General features: G+C 46.8%; 1 protein-coding gene and 2 pseudogenes across 1 annotated transcript; all 3 read right to left on the bottom strand.

The window, feature by feature from the left end:
- Positions 1-2,958: 2,958 nt before the first annotated feature.
- On the bottom strand, positions 2,959-7,713 carry LOC136526680 (uncharacterized; annotated as a pseudogene).
- Positions 7,714-10,857: 3,144 nt separating this feature from the next.
- LOC136528532 (B-box zinc finger protein 32-like) lies at positions 10,858-12,291 on the bottom strand. Its single transcript, XM_066521508.1, has one exon. The coding sequence runs from the start codon at positions 11,958-11,960 to the stop codon at positions 11,247-11,249; it is 714 nt and encodes a 237-aa protein (XP_066377605.1). The 5' UTR covers positions 11,961-12,291; the 3' UTR covers positions 10,858-11,246.
- Positions 12,292-13,448: 1,157 nt separating this feature from the next.
- LOC136526679 (phospholipase A1 PLIP1, chloroplastic-like) lies at positions 13,449-14,284 on the bottom strand (annotated as a pseudogene).
- Between the last annotated feature and the right edge of the window lie 6,321 nt (positions 14,285-20,605).

Genomic DNA, 20,605 nt, shown 5'->3' with positions numbered 1-20,605 from the left:
TGGTGGTGAAGATGCAAGATCAATAGCAATGGCGGCCACCTTTTCATCGTCACTATCATCATCGGATGATCCACTTGATGAATCAATGTCCGTGAGCCAATCACCGACAATATAGGCCTTGCCACTCTTCTTCTTCTTGTAGAACTCCCTCTTTTTGCCATCTCTCTTCTTGTATGGCTTGTTCTTCTTCTTTTCATCTTCATCACTTGAATCATCTTTCTTGCCCTTGTTCTTGAACTTGTCTTTCTTGGGCTTTGTGCATTGATGAGCTAGATGACCAAGTTCGCCACAATTGTAGCAATCCATCTCGGAGATTGGCTTTCTTCTTGAGCTAGTGAAGAACTTCTTCTTTTTGCCATCAAACTTGATGCCACTCTTGTTTAGCCTTTTTAGCATCTTGGTGGTCTTTTTCACCATGAGGGCAAGGCTTTCTTCATCATCTTCATCACTTGAGCTCTCATACTCAAGTCTTACTTTGCCCTTGTCTTGGCTAGCTTTGAATGCTAAGTCTTTCTCTTTCTTCTTTGTAGAGGATGAGCCATCTTGTGGTGTGATGTGCATGTACATCTCATGAGCATTGATCTTTCCTAAGATTTGTGTCGGTGTAGCGGCGGAAAGATCACCTTGATGTAGCACAGTCACAATGTGCCCATATTTGTCAATGGGGAGGACACTCAAGATTTTTCTCACAACGTCGGATGGTGACATTTGAGTGAGTCCAAGCCCATTGACTTCCTCTACAAGAACATTTAATCGAGAATACATCTCATTAGCACTTTCTTTGGGAAACATCTCAAAAGAATTTAGCTTTTTAATCACAAGATGATAGCGTTCCTCACGCTCACTCTTGGTTCCCTCATGAAGCGCACAAACATCCGACCATAGTGCATGGGCGTCTTTGTGGTTCCTTACACGATTGAACACATCTTTGCAAAGGCCTCTAAAGATGGTGTTGCGAGCCTTTGCATTCCATTTTTCATAATTTACTTCATTGCCTTGAAGTTGTGCGGCATTCCTAGGTGCGAGGAACCCTTGAGAGGCGGCTCTAAGAATTCCAACATCTAGAGCTTCTAAGTAAGCCTCTATGCGGATTTTTCAATATGGAAAATCATCTCCCTCAAAGATAGGAGGAGGACCATCCCCGTGAGACATCTTGCTCTAAGCGATTAAGCTTAAAACGTGAGCACGAGGCTCCAATACCAATTGAAAGAATCAAGATGCCCAAGAGGGGGGGTGAATTGGGCTAATTCTAAATTTTCTTGCAATAATCAAATCCTACGGATAGCCCAATTAACCCCTTGTGCCTAGAAAAGTGTTTATATGAAACTAATGCACAACAACCTCTCAACCTAAGTTCCAAGCTTACTCTAGCAAGCAATTCTTATGGGAATAAAAACAAGTATTGAATTGCTCAAAGTAAATGCTCAAAGTAAGTGCTCAAAGTAAATAGAGAGAGAAAGGAACGCGGCGATGTTTTGCCGAGGTATCGGAGAGTCGCCACTCCCCACTAGTCCTCGTTGGAGCACCCGCGCAAGGGTGTAGCTCCCCCTTGATCCGCGCAAGGATCAAGTGCTCTCTACGGGTTGATTCTTGACACTCCGTCGCGGTGAATCACCCAAAACCGCTCACAACTTGAGTTGGGTCACCCACAAGCTCCGCCGGGTGAACACCAAACTCCCAATCACCACCAAGCCGTCTAGGTGATGGCGATCACCAAGAGTAACAAGCACGAACTCTCACTTGACCACGCGAAGCCTAATGAGAAGATGGATGCACACTTTGCCACTCTTGATTTGCTAGTGAGGCTACTCTCTTGGATTCTCGAATCACAAACACCTCACTAGGACCTTGCTCTTCTTGGCACTCACAAACGTGTTTCTCAGCTGTTGGAATGAGCAAAAGATGCTCCACTCACGAGTGGAGCTTCTATTTATAAGCCAGCCTGAAAAACGAACCGTTATGAGCTTCTGCGGGATGACCGGACGCTCCGGTCGTGATGACCGGACGCTCCGGTCAGTTCAACCCGCGAAACAGTTTTCAAGTGATGACCGGACGCTGTCAGGGTCCGGTCAGTACCGACCGGACGCGTCCGGTCGTCCTTGGATGCTTACTGTAAACGACCGGACGCTGGATACTCAGGGTCCGGTCACACTGACCGGACGCGTCCGGTCACTTTTTTCCAAGTCTGGACCCTTACTGGAGTCGACCGGACGCTGGCCCTCAGCGTCCGGTCACATGACCTCCCAGCGTTCGGTCACACCAGACTTGATCTTCTCGGTCAAATGAACTGACCGGACCCTGAGGCCAGCGTCCGGTCGCACCGGAGCCAGCGTCCGGTCAGTATTTGACCCTCCATTCACTTCCAACTTCCGAACATATGTGAATGAAGTTTGCTCCAAAGGATCTTAGGCATTCATAGGAGCTACCTAGAGCTAGTTTTAACAAGTGTGCACCACACCTAACTCACTAGACTCAACTAGGTCAAGCTACCCGTTCATACCCCCCTTCATAGTACGGCCAAAGGAAAAACAAAGTCCTAAACTACTCTAAGTGTCTCTCCAACTTCAATCGACACTTAGAACTAGTTATCCTTAACCTTGTCGTCCATCCTTTGAAAACCGAAACGATTTCCATCGTAGGGGCATGACAACCTCGATTGCCCAATCGATCTCTATTACCATGACCTAACTTAATTGTCTCTGCAAAACACACGTTAGTCATAGTAATCTTGTATTGACATTAATTACCGAAATCCAACTAGGGGCCTAAATGCTTTCAGTGGCAATGATGGTGTTATCACTTCTTCCATAGATTCAAGAGTTATTTTAATTTTTCAAATAGGTGTCGTGGAAATACAATTGCACTTGCACATGAATAAAACGTCCAAAGATCCAAAGAAGGGATACCAACAGTGAAAATAACAAAAAAGACATAACCAACCACACAAGGTACCATCAGTCATGAATAGCTTGACCTAATCCTAATGCAGTTTGATGATCACATAAGACAAACAGCTCTTTCTCACAAGTCCGCATAAAAAATACAACCAAATCAAACGAAAGTATTAACAGAATGTACCTGCGAACAGCACAATCAGCATGGAAAGGATCCCAAACAACTGAACACGAACAGTCCCAGTCGCTTGATTGAACAACAAACAATGGTGCCCTGCAAAAGGTCCATGCAGTAAAAAAGGCATATAAACATATTAATGCTATATGTTAACACAAACATATAGATATGAGAAAAACTGCAATTTGGAATGGAGTATTTACCTCCGCCATTTGCCACAAACAACTCCTGTGTCTAGAACTTCCCGGCACTGGATCCAGTTACCGATAGTGGTTTTCTTATCCTAACTGTTCCAAGCACTGAAAATGCAACATAGAGGGTCAGGAAGGGTGCCTGATAATAAGCATTAAGGATTTTTTTTTTGTCAATTATCATTTATCAGGTTCAAAGTGGACTGACACATACACCCAGCATTGTCGTTTTACTAGGATCAAGTTCAGTGGGCTCAGCAAACTGATCTTCTCTACTGCACAAAGAATGTGGCATTAACATTAGAGACTGTATTTGATAATATCAAAGTTGAGAACACACCGCTATTGTGGTGATTTTGCATCCAGTTACGACGCCACCAACCAGGGTTCAAGACCCCTCTAGAAAAAAGGAACTCGCTGAGTTATGTTGCTTTCGACGTGTTCCTGGGCGGTCCAGCCCTGTGGTCCCTTTTCTCGACCCCGTGTTGAGATCTTTTTCTTAAGGCAAAACCACAGGGAAGGTCTGTCCCCAAGGGGTTGATTTTTTTTTTCATGATACCAAGTTGCAACAAAGAATATGCATGTAAACAGGATGAATAAAGGATCATCCTTGTAAAAAAATAGTATCCTGCAAATACGGGCGGGAAATCCTCCATCTCGTTTCTGGTCCCAGTCCTGGTCAATCCAACCCCGTTACTGTTTTTTTCCCATAAATATGGAAACGGTCAGGACAATAGCGATAAACGGTATAAGACAGTACAAGATTTATCCCATCTATTAAACCGGGCAAATTTAGTCCTCTAGCTGGTTCCGAAGGTGGTTTTCTATATTTCAAAAATAATAAAAATTGGTTTAATCTCTAAAAGTTCATAACTAATTTACTTTAAATAAAAAAATAAAACAATTACCAATTTTTTCTAAAAATATTATCTATCTATCGGTAATCTATTTAGAGTTGTTCTATTCCGATTGTTTTATTGTTCATAGTCGTGCTCATTATTTATTTAAAGGCATGTTTGGGACTGCTTTACAAACTCCACCATGGAGCAGCTCCATAAAAACTGAAGTTTCTGGAGCAGGGGCTCCACTCCATATTTTTTCAGCTCCGCTCCACGTTTTTTAGTCAAACAGATTCAGCGCCATACAACTCTGCTCCAAGAAAAAAGGTGAAGTTGTGAGAGCACCTAAAGTGGTGCTCCACAAACTCCAAGTTTTTGGTGGAACTACTCCACAGTGGAGTTCATGGAGCAGTCCCAGATGCTGTCACAACTCCATCTTTTTCAGGAGTGGAGCGGGGCTGAAAAACATGGAGAAGAACAATCCCAAACAGGCCCTAAATTATCATTTGCGTTGTATCACACCTGAAGATAGACCAATAGGATCTAACATACTATGAGTAGTTCTTCTGTTACATTGCATTATACCTTCTAAAATTTGTACTGAAATATAAGGCACTCTATATGGTACCCATGCTCAAATTTGGCAAAGTTTGTTACACATAATTTGAGGATAAACCCCTTAATTGGGTTCAATACATGGGTACATGCGTCATTTGAGTATTTCCTTAAGTTGTCTTAAAATTTTTGAAATGCATTATATTACACAACAGAGGAAGTACATAGAAAGATGTAGAAGACGACACCAACCTCACAAATGTCATGCTCCACCATATGTATAGATCCTATTTAGGCATTTCATGGCTAGTGCTTTACTTTTATGTTGATTGCCTGACTAAGTTATAGGTTTCAAAAAAGGTTGTGCCTTAAACATCATGCAATCAACATAAAGTAAACAGGCGTGAGTAATGGAAATGAAACACTAAGAATATGAATAAACAAGATCCAAATAGCTCCAAGTAGAGTACCAATAGATAGATAACATTTTTATAAAATGATCCAAAAAGCCCATCCCAAGTTTTTTTTTGATAAGAAGGGGTTTCCTATGGAAAGGAAGAAGAGATGTCAGGGGGGGGGGGGGGGGCACTGTTTGCTAGCCTGGCCAAAGGTCACTAGATCTCTGAATCTGGGAGGTCTTGGTATTTCTAATCTTCAAAACTTGGGATGGGCTTTAAAACTCCGATGGTTATGGCAGCAGAAAACAGAACCTGACAAAGCCTGGGGTTTTTTCCCCATCCAAGCTCATTCTCAAGTCCAAGCCTTCTTTGCTATGGCTGTTGAGACAGTAGTAGGCAATGGAAAAAATACTCGTTTTTGGACAGATAGATGGTTGCTTGGTCAGAGCTTAGAACAGGCCATGCCACATTTGTTTAGCGCTATAGCAACCAGAGCAAGGAAAAGATCAGTTTACGATGCTATCACGGGGGGAAATGGGTTTCTGATATAAGAGGTGCTTTAAGTGTGCCTGTTCTGATTGAATACCTTCACCTTTGGGGGCTTTTGTCAAATGTGGTACTGCATCCTGAGGTGGAAGATACACATATCTGGAAACTTTCAGCTTCCGGTATGTATTCTAATAAATCGGCTTATGAGGCCTTGTTCATTGGAGCCACTCATTTCAGTCCTTGGGAGTTGATCTGGAAGAGCTGGGCCCCAGGGAAGTGCAAGTTCTTCATGTGGACAGTAGCTCACAATAGATGTTGGACAGCTGACAGACTAGCACGTCGAGGTCTTGATCACCCAACGCAGTGTCCACTCTGTGATCAGGCTGGTGAAACAATAGACCATCTTCTGATCTCTTGTGTCTTCGCCCGGCAAACATGGTACAACATTCTGCAATCTTTTGGACTGCAAGATGTGGCTCCACAAATGGTTGATTTGATTTTTGTGGACTGGTGGGAGGGTGCTTGCAGCAGGCTTTCTGGTCAAGTGAAGAAGGGGTTCAATTCCATTATTATTTTGGGAGCTTGGTTAATTTGGAAGCATCAAAATCATTGTGTTTTTGATGGTGGAACTCCTAACCTAGCTAGGGTCCTCTTAGCTTTTAAGGAAGAAGCTCAACAGTGGTCAGCAGCAGGGGCTCGAGGAGTTTCTTATCTCCTTGCCCTGGCTCCTACCTCTTAGCTCTTTTTGGGTCCGGTGGTTTTTTTGGTCCTGCCTTATAGTTCTCTAGAGACACAACGTAGTTTGGGTTCTTAGGGTGGGTTGCAGACCCTTTTCTCTGTAACAGTTTTTTGTTTCTGTGTTTTTGTAACAGTTTTTTGGGGCTCTTTTCCCCCCTCCTTTTTTCTTCTTAATATATTGATGCGCAGTTTTCCTGCGCGTTCGAGAAAGATAAACCAGATTTTTATGACTTTTTGAAAACAGATAACCACCTTTGAAACGAGCTAAGGACCAAATTTGTACGGTTTCAACAATTGGAGAGCATACCCGGTTTCGTAGTTCAAGGTCGCAAATCGGATTGTCATGCAAGATGAAGGTTAAAAGTGGACTTTAACCAAAAATAAATTACCATTTTTCATGAACAGAAATTGTTAGTTAAGTTGAAGTTGCCTCTTCTATCGCATTAATTGCATTAAAAATAAATCTTAAAGTAACTTCATCAAGAGTAAGTGAGCATACCTAGAAATAGGACCAGACCATTCTGGAACTTCTGCTTGAAACTTACTACCAATCCTCACGTCACTTTCATATGATTCAGAATCCAACATATCTCGAATAGGACCAAGACCTCGATGAGGTCTTTCAATGTCCTTGGATGATTTAACTTTGGGATTTGTCAACTTTCCACGTTGTCTCTTAGGTTTCTTTTTTTTACAGGCCAAACAATACCACTCTTCCTCTGGTATTTTCTTGATACGTGGATTGCAACACAATAAATGAAATGCTCCTTCACAACCACAAATTAACATTTTGGATGGATCTTCCATCAACCCGCATTTCATGCATTCAAATAAAGGACTGTTTAGATTATCATCACGGTCTATAGTACTTGATGTTCTGCTTAGTTCTGAGTCTTTAGCGGGACATATTTTTCTTTTAAGGATGGAGATGCAAAGGTCCCTCGTTGATGTTAACTTTGTTACTGGTTTTGCAGTATTTGTATCAGGCGATGAACACTCCCAAGCATCTTTAATACTCTGACTGATATAAGATGGTGCACTTGATGAGGATGATGGCTGGCCAGTATTGACATTGACATTAGAACGTGATCCTGCTGAAAATTCTGCACTTGAATTAACCATAAATGATTGGCCATCCGTGTTGTGCTCTGGAGATGAGATATATCCAGTGGTTGTGAAGTTTGTCGTACTACCATCTCTCATATTTCCATTTGTCAGAAGGTGATCACATTCCTCATCCATCTTCCTTCGTTTATTCAGATAGAAACCATCCTCTGAAGCAGGAATTGAACAAATACTCTCGACGGGCATCAAACTCGAGTTCAAGGACGAATCAACAATTTTAATCACAGAAGATCTGAATTCCTTCTTCCAACATAGGACAGGTTCTATATAGCTTTCATCTAAGCATCTACTAGATTTTAAAGCCATGTCTTCAGTTGAGAACAACTGTGACTGCTCCCACCAAAAACTGAACTATGACAGCTCCTAACAAAAATCGTAGGCACAATAGGTAGCTTGCCTTGGCCAAGGGTAGATATCAGATAACTATAACTGAAGCAGGTACAGTGCTGTATTATTAAGACAAAAAAAAAATCAAAACTTTAAAACAAGCAGTAGGCCAGTAGCCAATGATATATGTGGCTTAGAAAGGATTTGTATGTAAGATCTGATACAAACAAATCAAAAGGAAATTGTACAGAATATTTAGTCTGACATTCATTAACTGTGTAACACTTCACGAAGTGTCATCTGAATAAGGTCTCGGATATATCAAATCAGACCCCAATTGAGGTACAATAGGTGCTCAGTATGACCAAAACTGAAAAAAGATGGTGAATTGTTTCATTTGATAGATTAAACAAATATAGTGCCCATTTTATACCCATAGGTAGGGATGTAAACGGATCGAATATGGACGAATATCGTTGATATTACATTTGTTTTTATATTTGTATTCAGAATTCGGATTCGAATACGGATAGTATCATATATGTCGGATCAAATACGAATGGATATCGACATTAGAAATATGAGATTTGAGTATCGAATGTTAAATATACAGATTCGGATACGGACAGATCTGAACCCCTAAACGAATTCGGTTTCGGATAAGGTCGAGAAATATCCGTACCATTTTCACCCCTAGGCCATAGAGCACGCCTATGAGGCTGTCCTTCTGCCCCCAGCTCGTCCCCGGCTGAACAACATAAAACACTTGCAATATGAAAAAAACAATTAAATGCAACATACTTCTGAAAACAGATGAAGCACTTAGAATATGCATTTGCAACATGTGTGTGGAACACATGAAACATCCAAAAAATAACACTTGCAACTTGCAACATGAAACCACTTGCTGCAACATAAGGCTGAAACAGCTGAAACATTTTAGAACATACTGTTGCAGCATATGTGTGAAATATATGCAACATCTAAATCAAAAACGATTGCAACATATATCTGTAAACAGGCACGGAGCCAGCGGTGGGGCTAGGGGGGCTCCAGCCCCCCCTACCGCTCGCGAGCAAGCGAAGCCCCGTAGAGCCGTTGTCTAAAATTTCAGCTGTAGATGTATAGGTAGGAGGGGCTGAGATTTGTTGAACCTCTTTTCTTGCTAATTACCGTTGTTTAGCCCCTTCTAAATGTTTTTCTAGCTTCGTCCCTGTCTGTAAATAGATAAAATATTTTGAACAAACGCTTGCAACATGCATCTGAAACACTTGCGACATGCAGCATCCTCCCATCTACTTTGCAACATCAAAATAAAACAACTGCAACATACATCTGAAACGTCTGAAACAATTGAAATATACATATGCAACATAGAGGAGAGGAAGGCCGAGGCCGGTCGATTCTATCCGCCAGGGAGAGAGCCAGCAGTGAGCGGCGGCGCGTGAGCACCACTGTCACCAGCAACGAGCTTGGCTCGGTCGGGCGGGCGCACTAGCACTAGCGGCGCGCGCCCACCACCACCACTGGCACCGATCTTGGCTCGGCCGAGCAGGCGGCGCGCGCGATGGGAAGGGGCGAGAAGCGCTCCTGACGGGGTCGAGCGAGCGGCGCCGGATGGAGGGCGCGGCAGCAGCGAGGCAGAAGTGGCATCCGCATTAGGGACATGACGGACGGAGTGGCAGTCACAAGGCAATGTGGTGGAAAGGAGGAAGCAGAAGGGATAAAAAGGTTTTTTTCTTTTTTTAGAATAGTTGTGGGCGAGGGTGAGTGAATGAGCGATCATTGGGCTACGTCGTGGCCCACCATCGGCACCGTCCGGACGGACGGATGCCCTATACCTAGCATTACCGAAAAAATATATTCTCAAACCCTCTCATCATGGGGACTAGGGGGACACGAGTGGGCATGCGATGAGCCGATGACCCCTGCCTTGTTGGTGCGCACCGAGGTCGCAACACGCTTCCTTTTTGCTATATTTTATCATATTTATGTATAGTTTTATTTGTGTTATTAAGTCACTAATATATATACTAATAATTATATTAATTTTTATAAGTTTTCTTTATCTATGTGTACTATATACTTATTATATTTTAACGGGTTTGTCATGTACAATGTGATGCTAACATATATGTTTTCGTCTCAAAAGTATATGGACAAACTAAAAGGTGTGTCCATAGCAGTCATCAATTTACAGTTGTGCTCGATTAAATGTCCAAAACCCGAAGTTGTGCTCGATTAAAGGTCCAAAACCCACCACGTCCCTGCAACCTTCCTGCATGGTCGTGCTAGTTAAAGTTGTAAAAAAAGTGCTCTCCCTCTCTCCCTTTGTAGCCCTCTCTCTACTTGAGTCGACCGTGAGGCAGATAAGGACCGACAAAGGACAGTGGAGAGAGTGGAGGGGGAGGTAGATGTTTTTCTATATATTTCATCTGGCCTCATCCACGTGACATAACCACATAGGTATATAGAGAGAGAGGTGATGTGAGGAGATTTAGAGTTTCAAATCTCTACTCGGACGCGATATTAGTTGAAAGACCTAAATAATCATCCTTTTTAGTCGAAGGACCTAGGTGAGAATCCACGGTAGATTAAGCCATCGAGGAACCAGATGATCACGTTTTTAGTTATTCAAGTGAGAACCCATGATGTATTTTAGTAAAAAAAAAAAAGTAAGCATTTTGTGCTAACCAAATTATACCATTTTCAAAGTTGCAAAATAAAAAGATAGATCTACCACATCTAATAGATTAGACATGCATCAATTAGATCTAAAAGCTCTATCTAAAATTTCTTATTTATTCTACTATATTAGATTTAAAATTAAATGGATATTATATTAATTATTATCTGTAGTCTAACAGATCTAATTGCAATCATTTGGAAGTACGACAGTGGACACAATCGGCAACACGCGCGAGGCTGCATTGGACTTGGGACTGTTGGACTGCCGTGCCTTCAGGTGTCGTTTTTGCACCTGATATCGTGTTGATGCTTTTCAAATTGCACGGACTTTGTACACAAGAATGCACTACTACCGTGTAAGACTTTGTACTACTACTGTATAAGACTTTGTTGTATGTACGAGAAAAAAGAAACTTGAATCACAGAGTTGCTGAAAAATATCAACATATTCGGCTGAGGCTAAAACGATCGTATATGATCGTGGATTATTAAGGTTTGGTGCGAGAGATAAATATTACAGCGAATCATCGCAGTTTCGCCAACATTGTGGGTACCCAAGTACCGCACTTGGAGCCACCATTGGCTCACAAGTCTAATCAAATACTACTGACCTACATTAAGACCCCACTTTATGTATGCTCTCCTCTCTCCCCTATTCCATTCCATTCCTAACCACAAGTTTTCTCAGTTTGCTTGGATCATGGGCAAACGAAATCGAACAAACAAGGTCCACAAATCACGAAGTCTGTTCCTCCCATCAGCCATGCTTCTCGTCGTGTTGTTTCTTCAGCAAGCACAACAAAAGATGCGATGAGGGAAGAAGATCAAGAACGTGCCGGGCTCGACTTGGGCCCGGCCCACGCGCACTCGTCCCAACCCTCCACGGCGTCCGTGGCGGCCCTCCGCCGCCTGCGCGCGCGTGCGCGTTCGAGTGCGCGCTCCAGGGACGTGGTGACCGCCACCACGAGCCTCGACGGCACGTGCGCGCACGCCTCCAGCCGCCGCAGCGCCTCGCCGTGGCCCCCGACGCCGATCCCACCGCCGCGCCCCGCCACCTCCCGCCACAGCGCGGCGGCCATAGCGACGCGCGGCGGGACACCCGCGGAGGCGAGGTCGTGGGCGCACGCCCGGAGCTCCCGCGCGGCCGCCGCGGCGCGCCGGCGCGCCGCCGCCGACCCCACCGCGAGGCCCAAAGTCCGCTTGGTCCACACCTCGAGCACTGCCTCGGCGCGCCGCGCGCACGGGGGGTGCCTCGGGCTCGGGCTCCCGCTCCCGGCCGGCGCGCGCCTCCTCCTCCGCCGCGGTGGCGCCGCTGACGACGACGCGGAGTCGTACTCGTCCTCCTCGTCCGGCGCCCCCGCGGCGGCCGCGAGGTCCAGGAGGCGCGTGCGGCGGTGCCGCGACGCGAGGAAGTTGGCGCCGTGCACCTTGGCGTCGCAGGCGGCGCAGAGGAAGGCCGCGTCCGCCGCGCAGTGCACGGCCGCCGGCGCGCCGCAGAGCTCGCAGCAGCACCCCACACCGCCGTGGTGGTGACCCATCCCCGCGCTTGTAACTACGTAGCTAGCTCCTCCTCGCTCCGGCTGTGTTTTGGGTCCTGCACCGACGACTCGAGGGAGCTACCGCGCTCGCCTCTCGTGCTGCGCTGCTGTCCGTTGTGACTTGTGAGCTTGGTGGTGATCGAGCGATGGTGGAACGGAAGCGATTAACGAGAGCTCAGCGTGGCGCGTATTTAAGGAGGCCGGGAGCGGGAGCGGGACGAGCGGTGCCGGGGGTGGCTGGCCGCTCGCAAGTCGCAGCTGTGTGTGACGTCGTTGGGTGCCGCCTTCCACGTGCAGTCGGGAGATGGCACGCGAGCAGAGGGCGACGCGGGGGCGGGGCCCGTCCCTCTCGCGACGACGACGTGGAGGCAAGCGGGGACGCTCGCGGGCTCGCGGCTCGCGCCCACAAGAACACACAGGCAGCCTATCTCTGTCGTCTCCCCTCCAGTCCTCCTACCTCCTCCCCTAACCTGTGTGGGCCGTGGACCTGCGGTGTGGTGCCCATCACCATGTGTGATGGTCGCCCGTCCGACGCCGCCCGCGCGACACCTGGGCTCGCGCGTAGCGCCGGGATTTCCTTTCGCGCCCTGCGTTTCTTTCATCACAACAACGCACAAGTGGTTATAGTTAACCGAGAAGGGAATGATTGGAGTTAACTTTTTTTTAGCAAAAGTTAATTATGACCACAATCCCCATGGGACATGGCCACATAGGCCATGGCATTGACCGCTCGCTCGCTGGGCTATGTAGCGTGGCGCTTCTCGCTCTCTCCGTCTAAAAAAGAACGTAATTGTGGAACAGTATGTTTTAAAAAGTATAAATATCTATAATATCAAATAAATATAACTGAATTAATTACGAAATGTATATTCATAATAGCCCCGTTCACGTGTCCTTAAACCCGATTTGATCCGCTTCTTTTTTTCATCCAGAACAGTATTTTTCTCTCATAAATTCCTCCAATATTTCTCCAAACCATCCAAATTCCGTCAGAATTCCTCCAAGTAAACAGGCCCAATAAATTGATTTAGAGCCATAAATATGAATACTATTTTAAAAATTTTGGTCAAAACGTGAACAATATAAACTGGCACGCATGCCATCCTTAATACTTATAGAGATCGCTTATGCTAAAATTTAGCTTATATTGATGTTTATGCTAAAATATTGTGAGAAATAAATACTGCTCTGTAACCACAAAGTAGTGCTAAATAAGCGCTAACGAACAGAGTGGTAGGTACCTAGAGTGACTCTCGTCCACAAAACCTCGTCGCGCTCAAAACTAATCGCGTGCGGGCCACTGGTTTTTGCCACATATTTTATTCTTTCACCCCACCGAAGGCAGAGAGCGGATCATCAGCCTTTCGGCGTTCCTCTTTCCTTCCTTGTCACTCGTTCTCTGGTAGTTAAATACTCTTTCCTTCCTTGTCAGTCGTTCTCTGGTAGTTAAATACATGGACGGTCCTTAAACTTATAGCTCTATATCACTTAGGTTTGTAAACTCTCAAAATTGAAATCTAACTCCCTAAACTTGTTAAGTCGTGCACTGTAGGTCCATACCTCTTTACGTGGCTGCTGACTAGGATAAAATTTATAAAAAACACCTCTAGCAATGCCCAGCTTATCCTCCGAGTCCAGCCGGAACAACGCTGTGCCCTCGGGGAGGAACGGGTGCCGTGGCGACAAGCCGCTGTCGGGCTGCAGGATGTACGTCGCGCCCATGGGCGTGTACAGCACCTTGTGCGTGTTGAGGCACGGGTGAGTGCGAACTGCGGAGCACGCCATTGAGGCGCAGCGCGATGGCGTGGCCCGGTTAGCGGCACGAGAAGGCCATGTGCACGTCGCGGTGCATGGCCACGGACCGAACGTGCGCCTCGCGATGCCCAGACGCGGCATCCGCCGGAGAACATGGAGGGCGCCCCGAACGTGACCATCAGGGTGTAGCGCGTCGGCCTGTCACCACGCCGCAGCGCCAGCAGCATCAGGCTGACGAGCACCGCAAGGCTGCCGCCGAGCGAGTGGTCCATGAGCCTCGATCTCCGGCATCACCTGCTCGTAGATGCCCTTGGCCGCCTTGTAGATATGCCCAGTGCACCAGCACCCCCCCGTGCCCTCGAACTCGGTGGGCTCGAACAGGAGGTTGCCCTACGACGACTGCCAGCGAGTTGGAGCCTTGGATGCCGAGGCACCGGGTCCGCGCGTTCCGCCTCGTCACAGAAGAACCACTCGCATAGCGACGACAATGGCGACCGTAGGTAGCGGGCCGCCTCCTACCGCGCCTCGTCCTTGGCGGCCACCACCGCCGTCACCGTCAAGGCGGCCATGTCCGTGGCCACGCCCGAGTTGTACAGCCTACCCTGACACGCCTACTGCGGCGGCGGCCGCACGCCGAACGAGAGTAGGCCCCGTGCGCGTAGACGTAGGATGCGACCGACGCCGCCACCTCGTAGGATAGGTGCGACCGGATGGGCCGGCGCGGCTGTGGGCCGGAGTCCACCTCGTACGCCGGCGCGGTGCACGGCCACGTGGAGTCTGCGTCCAGCTTGGCGCGTATGATGCCGGCCTTCGCCTTCTCCAGAGACTGGTCATTCATCTACTAAAACTAACAGGTTTTCCATCATGAAAAATTTTCACTCGAATAATGAGCATCGAATAACGTCCCTGGTCGCCTTGACCTGCGGCAGGACGTCCAACCAGCGCCTCTGAGTCTCCCTGCTCGAGAGTCCAGCAACCGGAGTCGCAGCGCGCCACGACGATCCGGGAGCTCACCATCGTCGCACTGACTGCCGCCAGGAGATCGGCGAGGCTGCACGCGTTCAACCTTAGCTACTGGGCGTGAGGGACGCCGGCAGACCGCCTGGTGATGAGTTGCACAGCGCTGTACAAGGATTGCCTCCGCTCCGCGGCGTATGCACTGGCCAGGGTGACCAACATGCCGGCATACGACGACCGCGTGGCTGACGCTGTGAGCGCCCTGCGTGTGTTCGTGGAGAAGTGCCAGAGCCCCTTCGACGCGCAGGAGATCACGTCACAGCTGGAGCAGGGTGAACCGGGAGTCCAGGACTAGGAGGATAAGCTGGGCATTGCTGGAGGTGTTTTTCATAAATTTTTATCCTAGTCAGCAGCCATATGAAGGGGGTATGGATCTGCAGTGCACGACTTAACAAGTAAAGGGAGTTAGATTTCGATTTTGAGAGTTCGTGGACCTAAGTGGTACAGAGCTATAAGTTTAAGTGGTACAGAGCTACAATTTTTATCCTAGTCTGAAATGGCTGAATCCATATGCTAAAAGATGACTAAAAGATAAAAAGGAGAGGAGACAAAAGGAGAGTAAAACCACTTTTAGACTCTTTTAGCCCACTTTAAGAGGCAAATGAGGCTAAAAATTAGTCTTTCTTTTAGTCCACCTGCTTGAATCCTTAAAAACTAAAAGAGCTAAAAGTAGATAAAAAATAAAGGAATAAAGTTTAGCCCACGAGATCAAAACATTGGTCTGAAAATTCTGAATTCTCTCGCTAGCTTTCGTGCCTGCCATGGGGATGGAATGGAATCCGGCCCTTGGTTGTTCGTTTGCCCGATTGCGTGCACGTGGTCCCATCCTCGCTGTTAACAAAGCGGTGGGCGGTGGTAGTTGGGACGCTAGATCGCCTGCCTCTGGTTACGTTGCAGCAACGGAACGCTGCTGCTGCCTCTGCCGTCTGCCTCTGCCTGGGAAAATATCCGACCACCAGGTTGGCTGACGGACACGGTGCCGCGCCCGAGTCCAGGAGACTACGGTCCCGTTAGCGCGCTCTTAATCCCAGCTTTGATTCGTTTCTTTTTTTTATTCGAAATAGTATTTTTCTCTCACAAATTCCTTCAGCATTCCTTTCAAACCATTTAAATTTCTCCAGAATTCCTCCAAGTAAACAGGCCCTTAGGCCTTATAAATGTAGGATGTAAAGTTTGGGTGTGTCGCATCTGCTGTCATATGGAGTGTTATATTAGGGGTTCGGATACTAATAAAAAATAAATTACAGAATCCATCAATAATCCGTGAGACGAATTTATTAAGCCTAATTAATCCGTCAGTAATATATATGCCACTGTAGCACCACATTATCAAATCATGAACTAATTAGGATTTAAAAGATTCGTCTCGTAAATTAGTAGTAAATTGTATAATTAGTTATTTGTTTAGTCTATATTTAATACTTCGTACATGTATCAACCTTCTATTGAATATGAAGTAAATTTTGTGGAGGAACTCAACCGGGCCTGATTCTGATTTCCGGGCTAGGCACGTTCCCGCGCGTAACGTACGTACGTGTCGACCGGCGCCCGGCCGGGCAGGTCAAGTCCGCACCGCACAGCAACTCAACTCGTGGCTCTCCGCCCACTAATGACGTGCCGGTGGTAACGGTTCGCATGAAACACAGCCCACCACATCCACATCCCAAGCTGTGTGATCCACGGGCGCCAGGCAAGGCCCTGCGTATAGGAATATAGATGGATTCTCTGATTCTGGACCATTACTTTTTTTATAATGGTATTTCTCCTGATGGTTGCTTTAATGTGTCTCGTACTCTCGTGAGTTCGTCACCTCTTGATTTATGTTTTCTCGAACCTTCTACTTATTTCGGCGACTGTTACGCGAACCCAACCCAATAGAAAGATCGGCCCGGCCGACGTGGCGGCACCTCGTCGGCGGATCAGATTTGGCCGAGGGAGAACGACCGGAAATGCCCCGGGACGTGCGGTTGGTCCAGAGGCGGGCGGGGGCAGAACGGGGAGCCCAGAAGCGACGGCGACGGCGACGGCGACGGCGACAGCGACCAAGCCGAGCCCCCACTCGCGTCTCCAGCCACGAGTTTTCTGAGGTCGCCGCGCCATGCCAGCGCGACGTGACGCTGGCTCGTGAGGACTCTGTACCGCGCGGGCCGCGCCACGTCTTCGGCCGGTGCACCTGCACTCCGGTCCGAGTCCGACGCATTTTGGCCGTGGCAAGAATCAGAAGCGTCCAGAGACGAAAAGGTTGGTGCACTTGGTTCTATCAGCAAATATGCGTCCTTAATGAAACGTAGGAGTACGCACAAGAGAGGCCTGCGGACGCCTCAGCTAGTAGCTCTAACCTAGTACTACCTCGCAGGCACACAAAGCATACAGTTCAGCTTTAGCATCTGCCATTACGGGTTGACGGAGCACAAGGCTTACTTAACCCATCCAGATCGCCCTTCACGGGACCAGATCAACGGCTGCCACACAAACCATCTGAATGTATGGGATGATACCATCAGATGTACTGTATGGTCTACTAATTGATACGTGTTGCATCTTAGCCCACTTGATGGAGTCATGTATAATGCCTTTCGATCAGTCAGGGAGAGCCACAAGAACGGGGCCTGAAATGCTCTTTCGCAGAATGCAGCCGCGCGCTGGTGTGCAGTTACCGGACGAAACTGACGATACATGCATCGCATCGATGGCCAGTGAGAAAGAGTCGAGAAGGTGCCGGCATGGATAGCGAATGAGACGGCGTCGCTGGCGAGAATGCGTTCGGTGCGCTGTGTACCAAACCACTCTTTTAACTGAGGTACAAGTTAAAGAATGTTAAATACTTTCTCTGTTCTAGTTATAAGTCATTCTAGATAAATGGTAAAAACTATCAGCTTGTTCGCCTTTATTAAAGCAACAGCCAAAAAAGAGAACCTGTCTAGTAGCTATCCCAGCCATGGTTTAAGGCTTTAAGCATCTGTCTTGTCTTGCCTCAGAAAAATGTGCAACTTGTGCCAACCACATGGCATGATCGCCAACCCCTGCTCCAAACCACTAAACCAACGTCGCAGTTCTCAGACCTATGTGTCCACGAGGCACTGCATAGTGCATACTACAAGCATCTTGTGGCTGGGGCTGGGGCTGGGGCTGGGGCTGGGCAGATGCGAACTCGTCGCTGTCCTGACGGAGTTCGCAGCTCTAATGATGGTAAACTTTGATGCTGTTGAAATTGAATTGGGCCTTGACCAATTTTAGAATTGGTCTAGCCAGTTTTAACCCAATTCAAGAAAAACTCTATGATATAAAATTATACCACATCGGTTTTCCAACGAGAAAAGACTATTCCTACTCCATATAAAATATGGGGTACACATCCAATTAAGATATCCAACTACACAATCGGTCATTTATCAATCTACCTACTATTTTTTACTTCTTATCTCTTCCAACACCTTGCCGTCCTACGTGCCTCTCGATGGGTTTGTGGACGTTTTAGATGTCATTGCAGATTTTAGGGCACCCCTGTTGTACGTCTCTCCAACGAGTCTTTCCGGAAGGCGTTTGTGGATGTATCGGCCGAAAAACGAGCGTCAATTGGCTCCGGCAACCCGTTGGTCAGCCTCGCCGTTTAGACCTCCTCCGCTGTGTGTTAATCGACCTTATCGTTTAGACCTCCCTCCGCTATGTGTTTTAGCCGTTTGCAACCATCTATCCCTTACCGGTATGTGATCCGAATCTTTCAACATATGCATACTGGTTTGGAGTTTTATAAAAACAAAAATTACAGCTGATAGGCCTCGTTTAGACCTACCTCCGCTATGCGTTTTGGTCGTTTGCAGCCCAGAAGATCTAGTCCTCGCTTCTTACCGGCATGTGACCCGAATTGGCATCCACAGATACATACTGTTTCAAAGTTTTGCGAAAACAAAAATCAGTATTTGCGAAAACAAAAATCAGTAATAATCGTGTGGTTTCCCCAAATGGAGGAAAAGTAGATATGAATCAAGTCGCCAAACTACACTGTAAGCAAGGTGCAAAACACACCTATAAACGGACAACTCACGCGAGGAGGAATCGACAGAGACCGCAACATCCACCGGAGACCATGAAAGGCTACCGTCAACCTCAACCACATGATGCCATGAAAGAATCGACAGACCGGGAAGCAGAAGTAGCCGGTCCATACAAACCAAAGACTCAAGTCTCAGACGCAACCAACATCTACGGTCTACTTCAAGACGTAATAATCATATAAACCATAATATTCTTGGAAACTTGCTGAGGAATTAAACTCATGAGTCACGATGCGTACCTGATTGTGTCAGCAAGAACATATGCGGCGAAGGAGATCTGGAGCAGCCACAGCTTTACTGGTGGAGCTGGAAAATTGAACGTCTTCATGAGTCACGATGCATAATTTTATATATCTTGATACGTACTATGCACTATGAACAAAATTCACACTACATTTGTTTTTCAGCATTGCCGGAATAGATCCACAGATAAACATCAGCAGGCAAGAAATTGAAAGGAGAACAAAAGGTGTACCAAGTACAAAGCTTCCGCTCTGTGTGAGGTCTAGAGAATGGTGTTAGTGGCAAGCCTTACCCTGTCTGTTCAATACGAGGAGTCCGCGACTCAGAACTCAGGGACCTTCCGGTCACAGGCGGTAAGACTCTACCGCTTACACCAGGCCCGCCCATCAAGAATTGGAAGGAGAACGCCATTGAGTTTTACAACAGTAACCAAATCATCTCTATTCTCTTCACTGCAGTAAAAGGCTCAACAACTTTTCTTTGACTGCTAAGTGATCCATCCAACATGATAAACAGGAGAATAAGTAAATGACTAACTTTAGAGTGACCAATTTAACGAATTCCTGACTATTAGTTACAAGAATTCAGGGTCTTGCTATATATAACATCATGTCTGCAAAAAATTACATGGATTGATCATCAACAACCAGGTGCACAAATGACTGCACCTCCACTCTCCAGCCATGTGTAAATGATGTTAGGTTGATCTCCACCAACTTGGCCCAACGGCCAATTGGGCTCTTGATCCGCGCCCCGATCGGGGGTGCAAAACCGTTCCATAGTTGGTGGGCCTCCGTCGCACAGCGCCATAAAAAAGGAGATGGGGGCCGGGGCACAAGGCACGAGATTCACCTGCGCCGCCACAACCCCACCTACATCCTAACATTAAGCTGATCTAAAGAGGAGGCGCTGCCAGCGACGGGAAGCACCCCACCGGCCACCGCCGCCTCTACACCGTTGCCTCTGCACCGCCTCTCTACGATTGCGCCTCCACCGCGTCACCGACACCGACACGATGGCCAGCTCGTCTTCCTCGAAGGCGACCGATGATTTGCTACCCCGCATCCCTCTCTCTCTCTCTCTGTTTCCTCGCACTAGATCATGTTCTAGGGTTTATTCCATATCCTAAATGTCAGTTTGACCCACTAGAATTATGGCTAGTGGATCCTGTTAATCTATCAATGGTATCGGAGCTAGGTTGCTGAAAGCTCTAGTTTGGTTTTGGTTAATTGATGAAACCCTAAGTGCTAACCTAGTTTATCAAGATGATCATAAGATAGGTAGCACTACTCCAAGTGATGAAGCAATGGAGAAGATCATGGTGATGATGATGGCATGGTGATGATCAAATGCTTGAACTTGGAAAAGAAGAAAGAGAAAAATAAAAGGCTCAAGGCAAAGGTATAAAATATAGGAGCTATTTTGTTTTAGTGATAAAGACACTTAGTGAGTGTGATCACATTTAGGATAGATAGCCGTACTATTAAAAGGAGTGAAACTCGTATCGAAATACGGTTATCAAAGTGCCACTAGATGCTCTAACTCATTGCATATGCATTTAGGATCTAGTGGAGT

The sequence above is a fragment of the Miscanthus floridulus genome, chromosome 19 (genome assembly GCF_019320115.1).
Source record: "Miscanthus floridulus cultivar M001 chromosome 19, ASM1932011v1, whole genome shotgun sequence".
Lineage (NCBI taxonomy): Eukaryota > Viridiplantae > Streptophyta > Magnoliopsida > Poales > Poaceae > Miscanthus > Miscanthus floridulus.
The sequence above is the reverse complement of the archived record's forward strand: the minus strand, read 5'-3'. Positions and strand labels throughout refer to the sequence as shown.

What these genes read in the sequence shown, in the direction of transcription:
- LOC136528532 (XM_066521508.1), bottom strand. Translation starts at nt 11,960, where the DNA reads ATGGGTCACCACCACGGCGGTGTGGGGTGCTGCTGCGAGCTCTGCGGC.